The 17,332-nt window shown below is 33.4% G+C and overlaps 2 protein-coding genes across 2 annotated transcripts; both read left to right on the top strand.

Moving 5' to 3' along the window:
- The first annotated feature begins 10,968 nt into the window (after positions 1–10,968).
- Positions 10,969–14,145, top strand: LOC144837130 (uncharacterized). Its single transcript, XM_078692139.1, has 3 exons — positions 10,969–11,506; positions 12,359–12,430; positions 13,726–14,145. The coding sequence occupies exons 1-3, from the start codon at positions 10,969–10,971 to the stop codon at positions 14,067–14,069; spliced, it is 954 nt and encodes a 317-aa protein (XP_078548265.1). The 3' UTR covers positions 14,070–14,145.
- Positions 14,146–14,237: 92 nt separating this feature from the next.
- LOC144837129 (uncharacterized) lies at positions 14,238–16,572 on the top strand. The gene is made up of 6 exons (XM_078692138.1): positions 14,238–14,285; positions 14,582–14,717; positions 14,860–14,889; positions 15,134–15,163; positions 15,904–16,433; positions 16,519–16,572. The coding sequence occupies exons 1-6, from the start codon at positions 14,238–14,240 to the stop codon at positions 16,570–16,572; spliced, it is 828 nt and encodes a 275-aa protein (XP_078548264.1).
- Positions 16,573–17,332: the final 760 nt, after the last annotated feature.

Genomic DNA, 17,332 nt, shown 5'->3' with positions numbered 1-17,332 from the left:
ATGACAAAGTTATACAATCTAATGTTGGCCAGAATTAGAGATATGCGTGCAACAAAATTCGTGGAAAGAAAGAAGAATATAGAAAAAAAAAAAAAAAAAGAAAAAAAAAAAAAAACTAGATTTGAACTCGTCACTACGGACGAGTTAGGTTATCCGCAGCGCAAAAGCCACGCGCACGACATAAGTTAGAATATTGCGCGCAGAAAAACGATTATGCCATTGAAAAAGTGTTAGTGTGCCCTCTATTTTGTTTCACGTCTAAGTATATACGGTATACACTATATACTGTATACGTACTACATACAGTGCAGAATAGGTGAAAATAAGTGACCAAAGTTATTGACGCTTTTGAACATGATGACGTCATCACAATTTTAAAAATGGTAAATCATGTAAAAGATAATTGATTGACCTAGACAATATTATAAAATTGAGGAAAATGGAATATGGATAAGTAGAGATGCGCTCTATTAAATGTGATGAGCTATGACGAAAGAGACAAAAATCCTATATTTGATATTGGAGTGGCCATACGATGACGTCACAATGTCCGGTTAGCCAAATGGATGCATGATTCTATATCTACAACTCATCTACTTTCAGAATATGTAAAAAAAAATAAAATTGACCATGTAGTTTAGAATCTATGACTGTTTAAAAAAAGGTATAATTTTGACAAATTTTTGAAATTGTTTATCAAAAACGCGCGCAAATTGTTCAATTATACGTGCTCGTATGACGTGATATTAAGTCGAAATTGTATAAAAATTAGTAAAATTACTAGAAAAGGCTGGAAAAACAAAAATCAAGCAAAAAAAAAATTGTTTTTGCGCTACGTGCGCATGCGCGCGGAAAAAATTGCGCACGCGTGGGAATTTTTGAAATGCTCAAAATGACATGAAACGCGTAGAAAGTTGATTAGAAATTGATTTTTCGCATTTTTAAATTTTAAACGCGCGTGCGCCCGTAACTTTCTGTAAAAAGTGGCATTTTTAATCCATAGAAAGTTAGCGCATGATATAAATTACACTTTTGCCAAGTTTCAATTTCAATTGTTTTTTGGTTTTCAATCTATGGTAAATACGCGAAATTCACAAAATCACGCGTAACTTACGCGGCGCAACTCTATAGTCAAAAAACGAAACGTCCTGCACATCTACAGCTACAGGTCAATCTTATGACAAAGTTACACAATCTTATGTTGGCCAGAATTAGAGATACGCTGCCAACAAAATTCAGGGAAAGAAAGAAGAATAACATAGAAAACTAGATTTGAACTCGTCACTTTGACGAGTTCGGGTTATCCGCGCAAACGCAACATGCACATTCTTAACCATATGAACCTCGACAATTATTATGCCATCCTATAACATGAAATAAATATGTTTACAGTGCTGAATTGTACCTATTATGTAGCATACATCATATTACAGTATTTTACAGAATAAACTGTATATGTTATATACAGTGTAGCATAGACAAAATTACTAGACCCATCTTTTAAATCTAATTATTAACACGATGACGTCATCAAATTGACATATAAAGATAACAATTTTAGAAGATAATTATCTAAATAATTACATTAAAACAAATTTGAAGAATTTTGGGCACGTAAAAGTGAGATGCGCTCTCGTTTAAACGCAATGAACTTTTACGCAAGAGATGAAAATATGACTTTTTGAATTCAACTGGCCATATGATGACGTCACAACATCTGATTGGCAAAATATTCACATGAATTTGTATCTACAATCCAATAGCTTCTAGAAAACGTTTTAATCATGATTATCACTTTTTATTCTGACGAGCTATAACAGATTGAAATTTACTGTAAAGATGAAAATAGGTGACCCACGTTATTTACATTTTTAGACATGATAATGTCATAAAAAAATAAAATATTTTAAGTAATGCGAAAGATAGTTGATTGACCTAGACAGTATTAAAATATCTGAGGAAATGAAATACGTGTAAGCGAGATGCGCTCTATTTAGTGTGATGAGCAATAACGAAAAAGTAAAAAATCCTATATTTTACATTCGTGTGGCCATACGATGACGTCATAACATCCGAGGGGTAAAGATTCTGCATGAATTCATATCTACAACATATCTGCTTACATATTAAATTAAAAAAATTGGGGGTCGTGGATGATCCTGAGGAGCTATAATAGATTAAAAATAGGCATAATTTTGACAATATTTTGTCACTTTTGCAACTAAAACGCGCGCAAATGGTCTAAATCAACGTGTTCGTATGACGTCATTTTAATTTGAAATGATGTCAATCTTTTCAAAAATGACTAAGAAAGGCTGTAAAATCATAATTCAAGAGAAAAACACATGATTTTTATGCTCCGTGCGCACCTTACGCATAATTTTTTTCGTGCGCGTGGGAATTTTTGACATGCTCAAAATGTCATGATCAGCGTAGAAAGTTGATTAGAAATTAATTTTGCGCATTTTGAAATTTTAAATGCGCGTGCGCGCGTAACTTCTTGTGAAACATGCCATTTTTAATCCATAGAAAGTTTGCCCTTAATGTGACTTAAATTTTCACTAAGTGTCAATACAAAATGACTTTTGGTTTATAATCTATGATCAATCATTAAAATTCATAAAATCGCACGTAACTTACGCTGCGCGACTCTAACGTCATATAACGAAATTTCTTGCACATCTACAGCTACAGGTCATTCTTATGACAAAGTTATGCAATCTTATGTTGACCATAATTAGAGATACGCTGCGAACAAAATTCCGGGAAAGAAAGAAGAATAACAAAGAAGATGATGATGAAGATGAAAAAAAAGATATTTACAATCACAAGGGTTATCCGCAACTAAGTTGCGGATAACCAAAAAAAAAAAAAAAAAAAAAAAAAAAGATCCTGACAATAACAAGGGGTTATCCGCCAAGTGCGGATAACCAAAAAAAAGATCCTGACAATAACAAGGGGTTATCCGCCAAGTGCGGATAACCAATTAACCTAATTTTACATTTATCACATTTCAATATAAGAAATATATATATAGTTTACCTTTCATGGTCTTTTGGAAATCTATGAAACGTTAAATCGTTGTTTTTGATTGAATTTGTGTTGCAATTACTTGCCACACAACTACGTTTTCCCATGGTTAAGTTTATTTTGGTGGTGTCGCACGTCATTCGCTGAAAGTTTTACCTTACCCACGCCTGAAGGTGGCGCACTTCTTCTAGCGGAAAAAGAGGTGCGCCACCTCGCTCTGAAGGCAAATAGTAACCCGGATGTGGTTTATGCTGCTGCGCCCCCCACACCCCCCCCCCCCCCCCAACGGAACTGTTGTATCTTCTCCTTTTTATAAAAGTAAGTATTTACCTTATTATGAACTTAAAACCGCCCGGAATTCTTTAGAATGGCAGATAATATTCATTGATAGGCATGATTAAACCTATCTTACTCATGTTAAGTTGGACTAGCCTAGGCCTAGGCCTAGTAGTAGTACTGTAGTGCCTGGCGATTGGCTAGTGGTTACGTCATCTATACGTCACAGCCAATCGCCGGGCCTATATGCACTCAACACACGAATCCGGCCCTGGGACTGGCCAGTGGCGAGATACGTCACGAACACCCCCAGGGGTTGAATGTGCGAGGGACAAGAGTCTCTCTCTTGAAGCGAAGACACAACCAAAGAAGGACATAAACTATACCCATCACGTACCAGCCTATAAAGGATTATTAGGTGAGTACAAACGATGAGTGTGTAGTTATACCGAAGAGACTTAATTGTCCTCCTAGGTTAATAAGTATAAATATATATAGATAGTCTCTTTAGTACTACAAAGATAGGGACTAGCTAGGCCTAGGCCTAGCCTAGATAAGATAGATCATCTAGGCCTAGGGTAGATGTACCAGACTTCGGCAGGTTACAGGGAAATTCGTTATTTACGTGTATTTTTTAAAAGCATCACAAAATATTTTTTGGTAGAGTTTTTAGTATTTATATAAGTAGTAAATACAGTGTAAATTATCAAATAAATATTTATAATTAACAAACAATAATAAAAAATGTGTTTTTTATTTATGTACCAAACTTCGGCATGTGTGTGCCAATCCTCGGCATACGCTGCCCAAGCAAGCCCTGGAATTACGCGCGAGCGATTGCGCAATCGATCGTCGATGAAATAGCAGGCCTAGCTAGGCTAGGCCTAGCCATGGCCAGATGTGAAATAAATGAGTCAAAAAACAGCAATATTAACTTTATTTTACCAACAATTATATTTTGAAAAAAAATTAATAAACAACATTGCAAACAATTTAATTTAATTAGTTATTTCCGTTAGGTGCCGAAGTCTGGCACATATCATTAATTATCAACCAAACATCTTAACACCCCTCATAAACCCTATATTTTTTCATTGGTTTGAAAATGGAATATTCTGGAATGTTGCTACACTACAGTAGGAGCCTATTTCAATCCCAGACGTGTCCCTCGTGTGTAATTTTTCATGCCCTGGAACTTTAAATGGAACAGTCACGTGTTAGCTCATTGGTCTATTTTGCTGAAATGTCACTTCCGGTTTTCAGGTTTCAGTTTTTATGGCTACTGGCAGACATGTTTCGCTGATGTCTAGTAAACGATCGGTGGTTTTTATTTACCACCTATAAATAAAGTATATTATACGTTAAGATAAACAAAAAATATCAATTATTTAATTAATTATGACTAATATAAATACAACCTGCCGAAGTTTGGCACATTGCCGAAGTCTGGTACATTTACCCTAGGCCTACTAGTACTAGGCTAGCCTAGTAGGCGGGGAACAGACGATCGGGGCCACGGACGATTGGGCCTCGGACGATCGGGCCCATCCATTGTAAGACTATCGGGCTTAAAGCGTGAGACGATCGGGCCCAACAAGGTTTTAAGACGATCGGGACCAGAGACGATCGGGCCTAACAAAAAAAGATGATCGGGCACGTTTTATTTTGGTCGCAATTAAACCCACTTTTGTTTTGGAATTTTTTATGGCGAGCGTCAGTCTAGCCTTCTAGCTATGTATTTTTTATCATATTTGTTGTTATGGATCCGGTTTTATTGCGTCGCGCCATTTTGTATGGCGCACTAAATACATTCACCGTGGTTAGGATTCCGGCACCGGAACTCAACTGCCCAGCGTTAGGGAATCCGACACGCTATTGCGCATGCCCAAAGCGAGGTAATCGGCGGACTCCATACTAACAGCGATGGATCATTTTGTAATAAAAAAAGTGGTTCCTTCATTCATATAAATTTCATATAATTATGAATAATTATAATTACATGACTAGTTTTATGATTTTTCAAGTACAAAATAAAAGATTTCATATAACGCATTATACTGTACATAACATAACAGGATAACATGCAATACAAGTTGATTTAATTGTTGACAGCAGCCGCCGCGTGGATGTGAAAAAAAACAGAACTGTTTTTCGGGAGGTCGGGGTCGCAACACTACGCTATTCACTTTCGTACATTTCTTAAAATATGCAAGCGTAGGGCAGGGCACTAGGGCAGGCGTGTTGTGCTGTGCTGTGTTTCTCCCGTTCCGAACTTCATACTTCCTCTGTCCTCTGTAATAAAATTACAGAATTACGATTCTTAGATAGATATTGATTCTTATAAATATCATAATAATTATTTTAACGCGTGGCGTAGTCGTAGTTTAATTATTAATTCATGTACTGTATGGCCTAGGCCAAGTTTCATCCATCGCTCCCTTGCCCGACGACTAACTAGGCTGCAGTAAATCCCTAGTTAACACTCCGACTCTCGGTGTGGTGTGCGGTCTGTGGCAATAGTGCAAGCTATAATTACTTCGCTCTGGGCATGCGCAATAGCGTGTCGGATTCCCCGTATAAACGAATATATAAACATCAAAGCAGTAACAGTTGCCTGCCAAAAGTGGAAACAGTTTGAATTTATATTTTCAACTAGAGGGTACTCCGAGAGTACAAACCTCCGCCTACTGTAAAATTTCCTACATAAAATGCCCCCTGAATATTTTTTTTAAACATTTTTTTAGTAGTTCTAAGTGTAAATATGTTAACTGCACACTACAAAGTTGTGGATGACAGTGTGGTGTAATGGTTATGTATCCAGCCTCTCACAGTTGAGAGAAACCCCGTAATTACTCCGAATTTTACAACGATGTCGTCGCAGTCGAAATTGGTCATGTTTAAATTTGGTCTCGATAAAATCTAAATTATTTTTACTTTGGTAGATGAATACTTCTGGTAGATGTTACGTGTTTCTGCTGACCGAGGAAACAGTTTGAATTTATTTTCAATTCGGTTCTCTCTGTCATTATAATTACAGTAGTGAGTTTTATATTATAAAAAAATGTTTCATAAATAGACCTACAGTAATTAATTTTCATCATCAATGCCATTTTCATCATCAATGCCATTTTCATCATCAATGCCATTTTCATCATCAACGCCATTTTCATCATTAACGCCATTTTCATCATTAACGCCATTTTCATCATCAACGCCATTTTCATCATCAACGCCATTTTCATCATCAACGCCATTTTCATCATCTACGCCATTTTCATCATCAACGCCATTTTCATCATCAACGCCATTTTCATCATCAACGCCATTTTCATCATCAGTGCCATTTTCATCATCAGTGCCATTTTCATCATCTATGCCATTTTCATCATCAACGCAATTTTCATCATCAACGCCATTTTCATCTTCAACGCCATTTTCATCTTCAACGCCATTTTTATCATCAATACCATGATCATCAATTCTATTTTCATTATCTATGCCATTTTCATCATCAACGCCATTTTCATCATCAACGTCATTTTCATCATCAACGCCATTTTCATCATCAACGCCATTTTCATCATCTACGCCATTTTCATCATCAACGCCATTTTCATCATCAACGCCATTTTCATCATCAACGCCATTTTCATTATCTATGCCATTTTCATCATCAACGCCATTTTCATCATCTATATGCCATTTTCATCATCAACGCCATTTTCATCATCAATGCCATTTTCATCATCAATACCATGATCATCAATTCTATTTTCATTATCTATTCAATTTTTATTATCAATACAATTTTCATCATTGATAGAAATTTCATCATAACCAATAACTTGCGTAAGCGGCATTTCATAGATTCTGGTTTCACCAAAATAGGTTCCGCTTGATGTTAATGATGAATAGTTTCAGTTATGACATCGAAGAGAGCTTATGTGCTGTTGAAAACATGTGCTGTCATGTGACCGCATCGCAGCTGTACGCTAGCCCGGCCCTATCCCACTCCGCGCCCAACTTGTTTATCACAACACAAAATGACAGCGGTGTGCTGATGGAAGAAGCTGTGGGAATAACTGTTTCTTAATTATCTTAAAAGCGTAATATTAACATCAAAATGAGTCTTTGTGATATATTAATATTTTATTGACCAGTAATTGTTGGAGTTGTATTCTGTACAATGTAGATATTAAATTGAAAACTGATGATAGGCCACTGTCACTGACCTTGCTAGGCCTTGACAGCTGACGGCTTTTGAACATATTTTTTCGGCCTGATTTTTAAAAAAATGGCATGGTCGGAGTATAAGTTGACCCCCCGATTTTGCAATTAAAATTTTCCCACAAAGTCTCGACCTATACTCCGGAAAATACGGTGTTCCTTGTGTTCAATGTGTGTGGAAATAAATAAATGAAACAAACAACAAACAAGGCAAAATAGACTGCTGAACAAGGTATTTTACTGAAAGTTCTGTGTCGTGTGAAGTAGATTACATGTACTGTACATATCAATGTCTAGGCTACAGGTTCAGTTCATTTTTTAGACAAATTAGGGTTAGAAAAAATTATGTTTTAATATGGGAGTGGATATCAAAAAGAAATTAGGGAGGTTTCGCAATCTTACGAATACGAAAACGGATACGTCACGCACACGTATTCGTTTTTCGTAAGCCAGTAAAAATCTGTTTCGCATGGCAACGAAATATTGGGGGCGCCGTCCAAAATATGACTGCGGTAAATTTGAGCGAAGCGCAGGTAGGTACGTGTTACTGGGTGCTTAGCTGCCTAGCGTAACATCAAAGCGAGTGAGGATTAAAAAAACTGCTATTTATCAAAATTGACCTGACATTTTAGTAAATTACTTTAGTAAATTACTTTCAATAAAAGTATAATTATATTACTAGACATGAAACTCGTCACTTTGACGAGTTTGGTTATCCGCCGCGCAAGTGGTGAAACATGGACGTTTAACGACGTACCTTTTAACATTAAGGGGATAGCTTGAGGCCAAAAGGAAGCGTTCACGTTGGCATTATGACCTACAGGCCGGACAAGCAACTGACAAACAAACCAGAAAATATAATAGAAATCACATATCTCCTAACAACGATGAATGGCTCTGATACGAGAAAAATAGTGTTTGACTCCCTCTATCCTGTAAAAATAACGTCTTATTTGGCCTGCTACATTATAGAAATAGGTAGGAAATAAACGATTTGGGCTATTCCATTACAGTCGGTATAAACAGTAAAATCTGTTTACATATTACATACAGTGTAGATTAGGTGAAATTAAGGGAGCCGCCATTTATTCCAAATTTTAACATGGCGACGGCATTAAAATGAAATACAAAGATAGCAATTTCGGAATTATCTCAGCAACAACATATTAACGTGCAAAAGAAATTTAAATACGTGAAATATTGATGCACGCTCTTTTAAATGTAATGAACTATTACGCAAAAAATGAAAATACAACTTTTTTTATTTAACTGGCCATACGATGACGTCACATCATCATTCATTCATTCATTCATCTTTTATTTCGGAAAAAAATTCTCCATAGTTCAGTAACAAATATAACGAATACACATATATATATATAAAGATTGGCAAAATGTTCACATGATTTCGTATCTACAATTCAATAGCTTCCAGAAACCGTTTTAATCGTGATTATCACATTTTATTCTTACGAGCTATAACAGATTTAAATTTAATGTATAGATGAAATTAACGCCACACGTAATTTAAATTTTTAGGCATGATGACGTCATAAAAATTAAAATATTTTTAACTCATGCGAAAGATAGTTGATTGACCTAGACAATATAAAAATCAGGGTTAAAATGGAAAACGAATAAGTGGAGATGCGCTCTATTAAATGTGATGAGCTATGACGAAAGATACAAAAATCTTAAATTTTATATTCGCGTGGCCATACGATGACGTCACAATGTCCGGTTAGCCATATCAATACATGATCCGATATCTACAACTTATCAACTTCAAGAATATGTCATCCACAAAAAGTTGACCGTGTAGTTTAGAAATTACGAATGTTTAAAAAAAGGCATAATTTTGACGAATTTTTGAACTTTTTCATCAAAAATGCGCGCAAATTGTTCAATTCAACGTGCTTGTATGACGTAACTTTAGGTCGAAGTTGTTTAAAAGTTGGTAAAATTACTAGAAAAGGCTAGAAAAACATAATTCATGAGAAAAAATAATTGTTTTAATGCTACGTGCGCACCGCACACGTAAAAATTTGCGCACGCGTGGGAATTTTTGACATGCTTAAAACGACATGAAACGCGTAGAAAGTTGATTAGAAATGAATTTTGCGCATTTTGAAATTTTAAATGCGTGTGCGCGCGTAACTTTGTGTAAAACACGCAATTTTTTTTCAACAGAAAGTTAGCGCATGATATAAATTAAACTTTTGCAAAGTTTCAATTTAAAATGTTATTTGGTTTTTTACCTATGTTAAATACAAGAAAATCGTTAAATCGCGCGTACGTCACGTTGCGCAATTGTAAACGTCATGAAAAGCTTTGCTTGACGACGTTACGTAAATGTCAAAATGTTAACATGAACGAAATGTTATGTTTGCAAGTTTTAGAGAAAATTTCTTTTCTCATTTCATTATCTTTCGAAATTGTCATCTTCGAGTTTATTTTGATAATTCCATCATACCAAAAAATTAAAACATGATGTGTGTCCCGTAATTTCACCTATGCTACACTGTATATAGATACACAGTATATACTGTACATAATGTATATGGCATATAATAGGCACAACTCAGCACTATAAGCGTATAATAGGATGGCATACATCAACATTTTCCGATTGTATGTTAACGTACGTGCATGTTTAAAAATATTAATGTCAATAAAATTATAAAAATGATCACCTATAATTCGTCAAAGTGACGAATTAAATTCTAGTTGTCTTTTTATATTAGTCCACCAGTCAGCATTTTGATTTTTGTCAGGAAACTAGAGACTTGAAATTGATGTGGAGACCGCAAACATGACGTAAAATTAACATCTATGGATTTCAAATAAACGTTTGAGCTGACTTGAATTGTAAAATCATTTTCATTTATTATCTCTGTAACATTTGTTATATGATGTTTAAAAAATTGTGTCTGTTTTTGTCACCTCAACAAATTTATTTTACAATTCTGTTTTATAGTTTGTTGGTTAGACTTTTATAGATCTGCCTGTGTACACCTGTGATCTATTATTAATTAATTGATATTAACTGCTTTATATATCTTACTGAGTAGTAGTATATAATTCAGTCTGCAATTTTTAAATTATTTTAAACTTATTAAAAAATTTAGGGTATATACAATTTTAATCATTTTATATGTATCATACTTTTAAAGTTTAATAATTTTCTGTATTTTATTATATTAATATTAATATTTTTCTATTTTCTGTAAGTATTTCTGTGATGGATAGAATAAAGATTCTGTATATCTGTATGTGAAAAACCTCTACTTATTTTTGTCATAGCATTTAGGTAATCCTGATAGTAATAATAAGCATTGATTTACTTTGTAGCCTACTGTTTCTATTGTATGTTCTGTATTTTTAAAAGTATATGAAAACTACTTTCCTATCATTTTATTTTCAGAAGACAACACAATGGCCACAATGGAAGATTCTAAAGTTCAACATTTCCGAACCCTAAAAAGTGATTTCGGTAGATGCTTTAAAGGTGATACCTACTGTTGGCTAAGGTTCCTACTATTTGATCATTTGCCTTTCGTGGACCTTACAAATCCAGATTTCAATGGGCATAACTTACTCAATGAACTTGAAGACAGCGGTTTAATCTCACCAACCAATGTTAAATTGCTGTTAGAGATTGCACAGCTATCAGAACTCAGGAGCACTAAAGAACTTGTAATACAGTATATGAAAGACAACAATGGTCAGGACAGGCCTGATACATATTTGTCATCTTACAGAAAGCAAATGTTTAAGGCCCTGAGATTGGTTAACCCAGATACATTCAGAAGAGTTATTGCTTACTATAGATTGACAAGATATAACTTCTCAAATATATGGGATGCAGTTGTCGTGCTTGAACTTAACCAAATATTAGCACATGATCCAGACAAAATAAAGAGTTTTGCTCTCCTTCTTAATGAAAAAGAAAGATACATACTACTTGGTAAAGGTATGTTGTAAAACTATCCTGAAGTTAATTATTAATGTCCATTTTAACAAAAAAGTTATGTAATGGTAATTTAATTTCAATAAAATAATAATTTAATTTAAAGTTGAAAATATATTAAATGAATTTTTATAGGCAACAGTGAGAAGGACAAGAATGAGTCTGTAGGTAATGAAAATGTGATTATTGTGATGATGATTTATTTATTTTGATGAGTTATTTTAATTACCATAGACACCATCAACAAGACAAAACAACAAACAACAACAAAGAATTATAAAAATTTAAATAAGATATGAATAAGATTATAATGACAAAGAAGTTGGTGTTAATAAGAATGATATTACTCTAACATTAATAATTAGTATCATATTTTAACAATTGTATTCCCTTGTGGTAGTGTTTTTTCTGCTTTAGCCCTCCTCAGCACTCCACATTTTGCTGATGAAACAAATAAAAATATAAATACAAATCATTGTGTGAACCATGTGCCATGTTAAAATATATTAAATATAAATTAGACAAATTGCATACATATCTTGTTTTTAAAATAGACTAAAAAAAATAATAGATAATATCTCATTGATAAGTCAGGGTACGTTGAGTCACCAATGCCTATTATTGTAGATAAAGGTTATAATATATAATATGATTTTTATTATGATCAAGATATGATAATGACACTCGGGCTATATTCACATCATTTTTTGTAACCTACACCCATTTAAAAATAGAGAAATTATTATTATATTGTAGCATTATGAACATTAACAATTTTTGCCAAGTTGTGTCTTTTAATATTTAGTTCTTTTTATGAAAAATATGTGTACATTTTTTTGGGGGTTAATTTTTCAGATTTACCAAGTGAACAATTTGAGAAACTAAAGGTTGAAGAACAGAAAACAAAACTTCTTAAACCAGTGATTGGTGAGTTTAAGGATCTTATAAGCAGTTGTATGGTTCAATTTAACATAATTATTGTTATTAAAATGGTATTTTAGTAGAGAGGACTTGTAGTAATAATTTCAGTCATTCATTGTATCATATATTATATAATATACAAATTCTTATAATTGTGTGCAACTTCAATAGCTTAAATTGTCCTTGGCTGTGCTGCTGATTATGATTATAAGTTTCTCACTCACAGTCCATGTTCATAATTTGGCACAAAACATTTTCAATGAGTTGAAAGATTGAGAGAATAATTTAATTGGTCAGATATTTTGTCTTATTCTGATGTAATTGCACTGTATACTTGGTACAATGAAAACACTTTGCAAGCAAATTTAAAAGTATTTGACAGATTGGACTCAAACCCATGACCTCCAGATTACTAGCATTTCGTATATACCTCCAGACCACCGATCTCAAAGGTCACAAAATGGAATTTCCGGTCAGGTTTCAACAAAATGTTTACAAAGAGTAAATATAAATATGTATGTTCTGAACATTTTGACACCAATATCAAGACTCTGTGATTTGCAGTTACGTAGATATATAAACGTCATGCCATGTATGTCAAAGGTCACAAACTGGAATTTCCGGTCATGTTTCAACAAAATGTTAAAAAAGTGTAAATATAAACATATATATTTTGAACAATTTGACACCAAATTCAGCTGTCTACTACAAGCGGTTACCGATTTTCAAAAATTGGCTGCCATCTTTTTTAACGTCAAATTTTGAACCTTTGCCGTAGTCCGATTTGAGTAAACTTTTGATACATGTTTTTTGAGACCAAATTTTATTGTAGTACATCAAAAAACATTTTCTTGCAATTTTTTTGGGGTTAGGCCCTATATTTTCATATTTTGACCCGACTAATATTATTTTACTTACTGTTCATGTATTAATTACAACAGATGGCATGAAACCACAACCAAAGTTGGCTGCAATAATATTAAAATATTATAAAATTAAATAGAACTAACACTGTGCAAGTCAAGTTGAAATAAATGAATTAAGGAAAATAGACAATCTTACATTGCTGTATATAAATTGTTCTGCTAGTGTACTTAATGACAGGTTCCAAATAAGCTGTATTATCTACTTTCTGTACTGTTAATATAATCTTGACAATAAAGATGATTTGGTACTATTTTTGTTAAGGAGATAGAGAGCTAACATTGTAACTTTGTGATGAAAGAAAGTATAATTGTATAATGAAGGAGATTGTAACAATTACTATATAAACACAATTAAAATAATATTTCATTCTGCAGATCGAATGGAGTTAATTGTGGACTCTACAGGTGGAACTCTTCATCTTAAGGATGAAGACATAACGTTGGAGATACAACCTGGAGCAATTGAAGAAGGAAAAACAGTTAAAATATCACTAGAAAATATTTTGGAGGAAACAGACATGCCTGTATTTCATTCACTTGAATCAATAATATCACCTATTGTTAAATGTGGACCAAAAGGCACCATCTTCCACAAGCCCTGTTTACTGTCATTTCCACACAATGCTGTAAATGAAGAGTTTTGGGAATTCACTTTACTTTTTCAAAAATGCTCTCAAGATAAATGGAAAAAACTGACAGAAAGTAATGAAAAGGACTAGACTCTGGCCTCTTTTTTTGTTTATTACTTGATAGTTTAACTTGTAAATGTTTTATTTGTTATTTTCATTTATCCGATTCAGGGTTTAATGTATTTAATTGACTATGAAATTAAAATGTAATATTTTTAAATACTGTAAATTGGTTTTCTTGTTTGATTTGCCTGAACTATGGTATGCTCAATCCTACTGAAAGATATCCGGTTCCCAAAAGATAGTGTTTTATCATTTTGAGTGTGAATTAATGTTTAGCTTACTATAGGCCTACATCTGTATTGATTAATACCTTGCTCGGAGCGCTTATGTCAACTGAATTTAGTTGAGTTTGAGCCTAGGTTTTTCAGAATTACGGCCAATAACTGGTGAAACAAAATATCTCTGATTTGAAGATATTAACCTTAATCTAATGACCTTATTTGGCTATTAAAAAGCTGTCTACAGCTCCCATCTACAAATTTAAAATCGGTAAAAAGAACTGCTTTACTGTAAAATTTATCAACACACTTTCTTTTTAGATTATTCTTGCTCAATACCTTGAAATATCATCTAAGAAATTTTGTTTAGAAAGAAATAATTCATCCACAAATCTTCTAAAGGCAAAGTTATTGCTTTCTCAGGATTCAAATGTTATTCCCGAAGTGGAAGTGAATTGTAAGTATTTAAAGTACAATTTAAGTAGCAAAAATCTACATATAAAACACATTATAATTTATAAACTACATTGTTCTTTTTGTAATCAATTTAATCTGTGACCTTTAAACCACAAATGATATGTTGTTTTTTATTTTTGCAGGTGATGTTGGAGCATTGATTTCAAGCCCAAGTATGTATTTTCAGTAGAAACTGTTTATATTATATATTTCCTTCATGAAAAACTGATAATTCGTCCATCCAAAATAGAGCAACTTTTTTTTTAGTTATATACATTTTTAGTAACATAAAAAGAGATTGTTTGCATGAGGTACAGTATATTTTTTTGTTTTAGTCAGAATTAAAATTAACATGCTACATTCTTCACATGCAAACAGAATGTTGTTATAACCACTTGAATGTATTGTTTGTTACAGGTAATTTTGTACCATCAAGATCAAATTCAGGTATAATTATTATATTTTTATGGCTATGAAAAGTTATTAAGGTAAATTTTTACGTTCCAATTTTTTTTTTGTACAATGATGGTGACAGTGAAGGGATTAACATCAATAATCTAAATCAACAGTATTAATTATAAAAAGAAAGTGTGTATTAGTCATAACAGAAAAAAATGATTTTAACTTGGACCAGTAAGTAAGTATATAAAAATAAAGAAATTTAAGTAAACCATTCAAAATCATTGTAATTAATTATGGGTAAAAAGACATTTATTAACACACAAGAAGAATAGGCCTACTTCTTCATATAATTCAAAGAAACCTAATAGAATTATCAACTGTTTCATTCCAACTTTTCAAAATAAATCATTTTAATACAGTTTTTTTTATATGAGTGTGCAAATGTAATTGTTTTATTTTTTAATGAAAATTGGTAATTTAGTGAATAATAAAATAGTATTACTCAAAAGATAATGCTACTTAAATCTATTATAAGCAAATTTAAAGGGTTTAGCTCTTTAATAATTAAAACAAAATTGCACACATGAATGCATTTCAAATTGTTGTAAAGATTTGTTTTTACAATCTATATATAAATTATGGTTAATTCTGACATAGGCGAGCACAATGGAAAAACTTCGGTATAAATCTCGAGAACCATTCGGGTACAACCACTAGAGGGTGCGCGAGCGAACCCTCTAGTAGTAATAATTGTAATAAAGAGGACTACTTTTTTCTTTTTGCAGTCACTGTAAATCCATGGCAAGAAAGGTTCAACAAGTTGAAACATGATCTTAGTCTACTCTATGTTGGTGATAAATTTCTCTTACTGAGATGCTGTCTCTTTGACCACATAGATCTACAGCACCTTACTGATCCAGGTTGCATCGCACATTATCTATTTAACAAACTCCATGAAAAGCGTTATATCACACCTACTAATGTCAGTCTATTGTTGGACATTGCTAAAGTATCAGATTTGAATGATGTTGAAATTCTTATAAATCAGTATGTGATTGACAACAAGGTTCCAAACACTGATGAAGAAAAACTTTCACCATACAGGTCAAAATTGTGTGAGGCATTGAAGCAATTTGACCAAAATACTTTAAATGGTGTAATTGCTTTCTATGGATTGGATTCAATGAGAATGCAATTGCCAACCATTTGGGATTTAGTGTTTCACCTGGAGAGAATTGGAAAATTAGTAGAAGAATCAGAAAGGAAGATTTTTGCTGAGCGTCTTGGAACAATTGCAAACAATATACTATTAACGGTATGTATTTGGTAAATTAAACATTTTTTTTATTAAAAAAAACCCCACAAAATGACATTCACTACCAACCTGTTTTTCTCTACAGGTACTTGCTGATGAAATGAGAAGATTCACTTCCATCCAAGCAGGTACCATGTGAGACAATCAAGAAAGTACTGTACCATTACCGTGTGAACCATTGCCATGTGAGACAATCTAGCAACTACCATTACTGTGTGAAAAAATCAAGCAAGTACCATTGCCATGTGAGACAATCTAGCAACTACCATTATCGTGTGAGAAAATCAAGCAAGTACCATTGCCATGTGAGACAATCTAGCAACTACCATTATCATGTGAGAAAATCAAGCAAGTACCATTGCCATGCGAGACAATCTAGCAACTACCAGTACTGTGTGAGAAAATCAAGCAAGTACCATTGCCATGTGAGACAATCTAGCAACTACCATTATCGTGTGAGAAAATCAAGCAAGTACCATTGCCATGTGAGACAATCTAGCAACTACCAGTACTGTGTGAGAAAATCAAGCAAGTACCATTGCCATGTGAGACAATCTAGCAACTACCAGTACTGTGTGAGAAAATCAAGCAAGTACCATTGCCATGTGAGACAATCTAGCAACTACCAGTACTGTGTGAGACAATCTAGCAACTACCAGTACTGTGTGAGAAAATCAAGCAAGTACCATTGCCATGCGAGACAATCTAGCAACTACCAGTACTGTGTGAGAAAATCAAGCAAGTACCATTGCCATGTGAGACAATCTAGCAACTACCAGTACTGTGTGAGAAAATCAATCAAGTATCATTGCCATGTGAGACAATCTAGCAACTACCAGTACTGTGTGAGAAAATCAATCAAGTACCATTGCCATGCGAGACAATCTAGCAACTACCAG

Source organism: Antedon bifida, chromosome 3 (genome assembly GCF_963402885.1).
Source record: "Antedon bifida chromosome 3, ecAntBifi1.1, whole genome shotgun sequence".
Classification (NCBI taxonomy): Eukaryota; Metazoa; Echinodermata; class Crinoidea; order Comatulida; family Antedonidae; genus Antedon; species Antedon bifida.
Note: the sequence above shows the minus strand (reverse complement) of the source record. Positions and strands in the feature narration are given on the sequence as shown.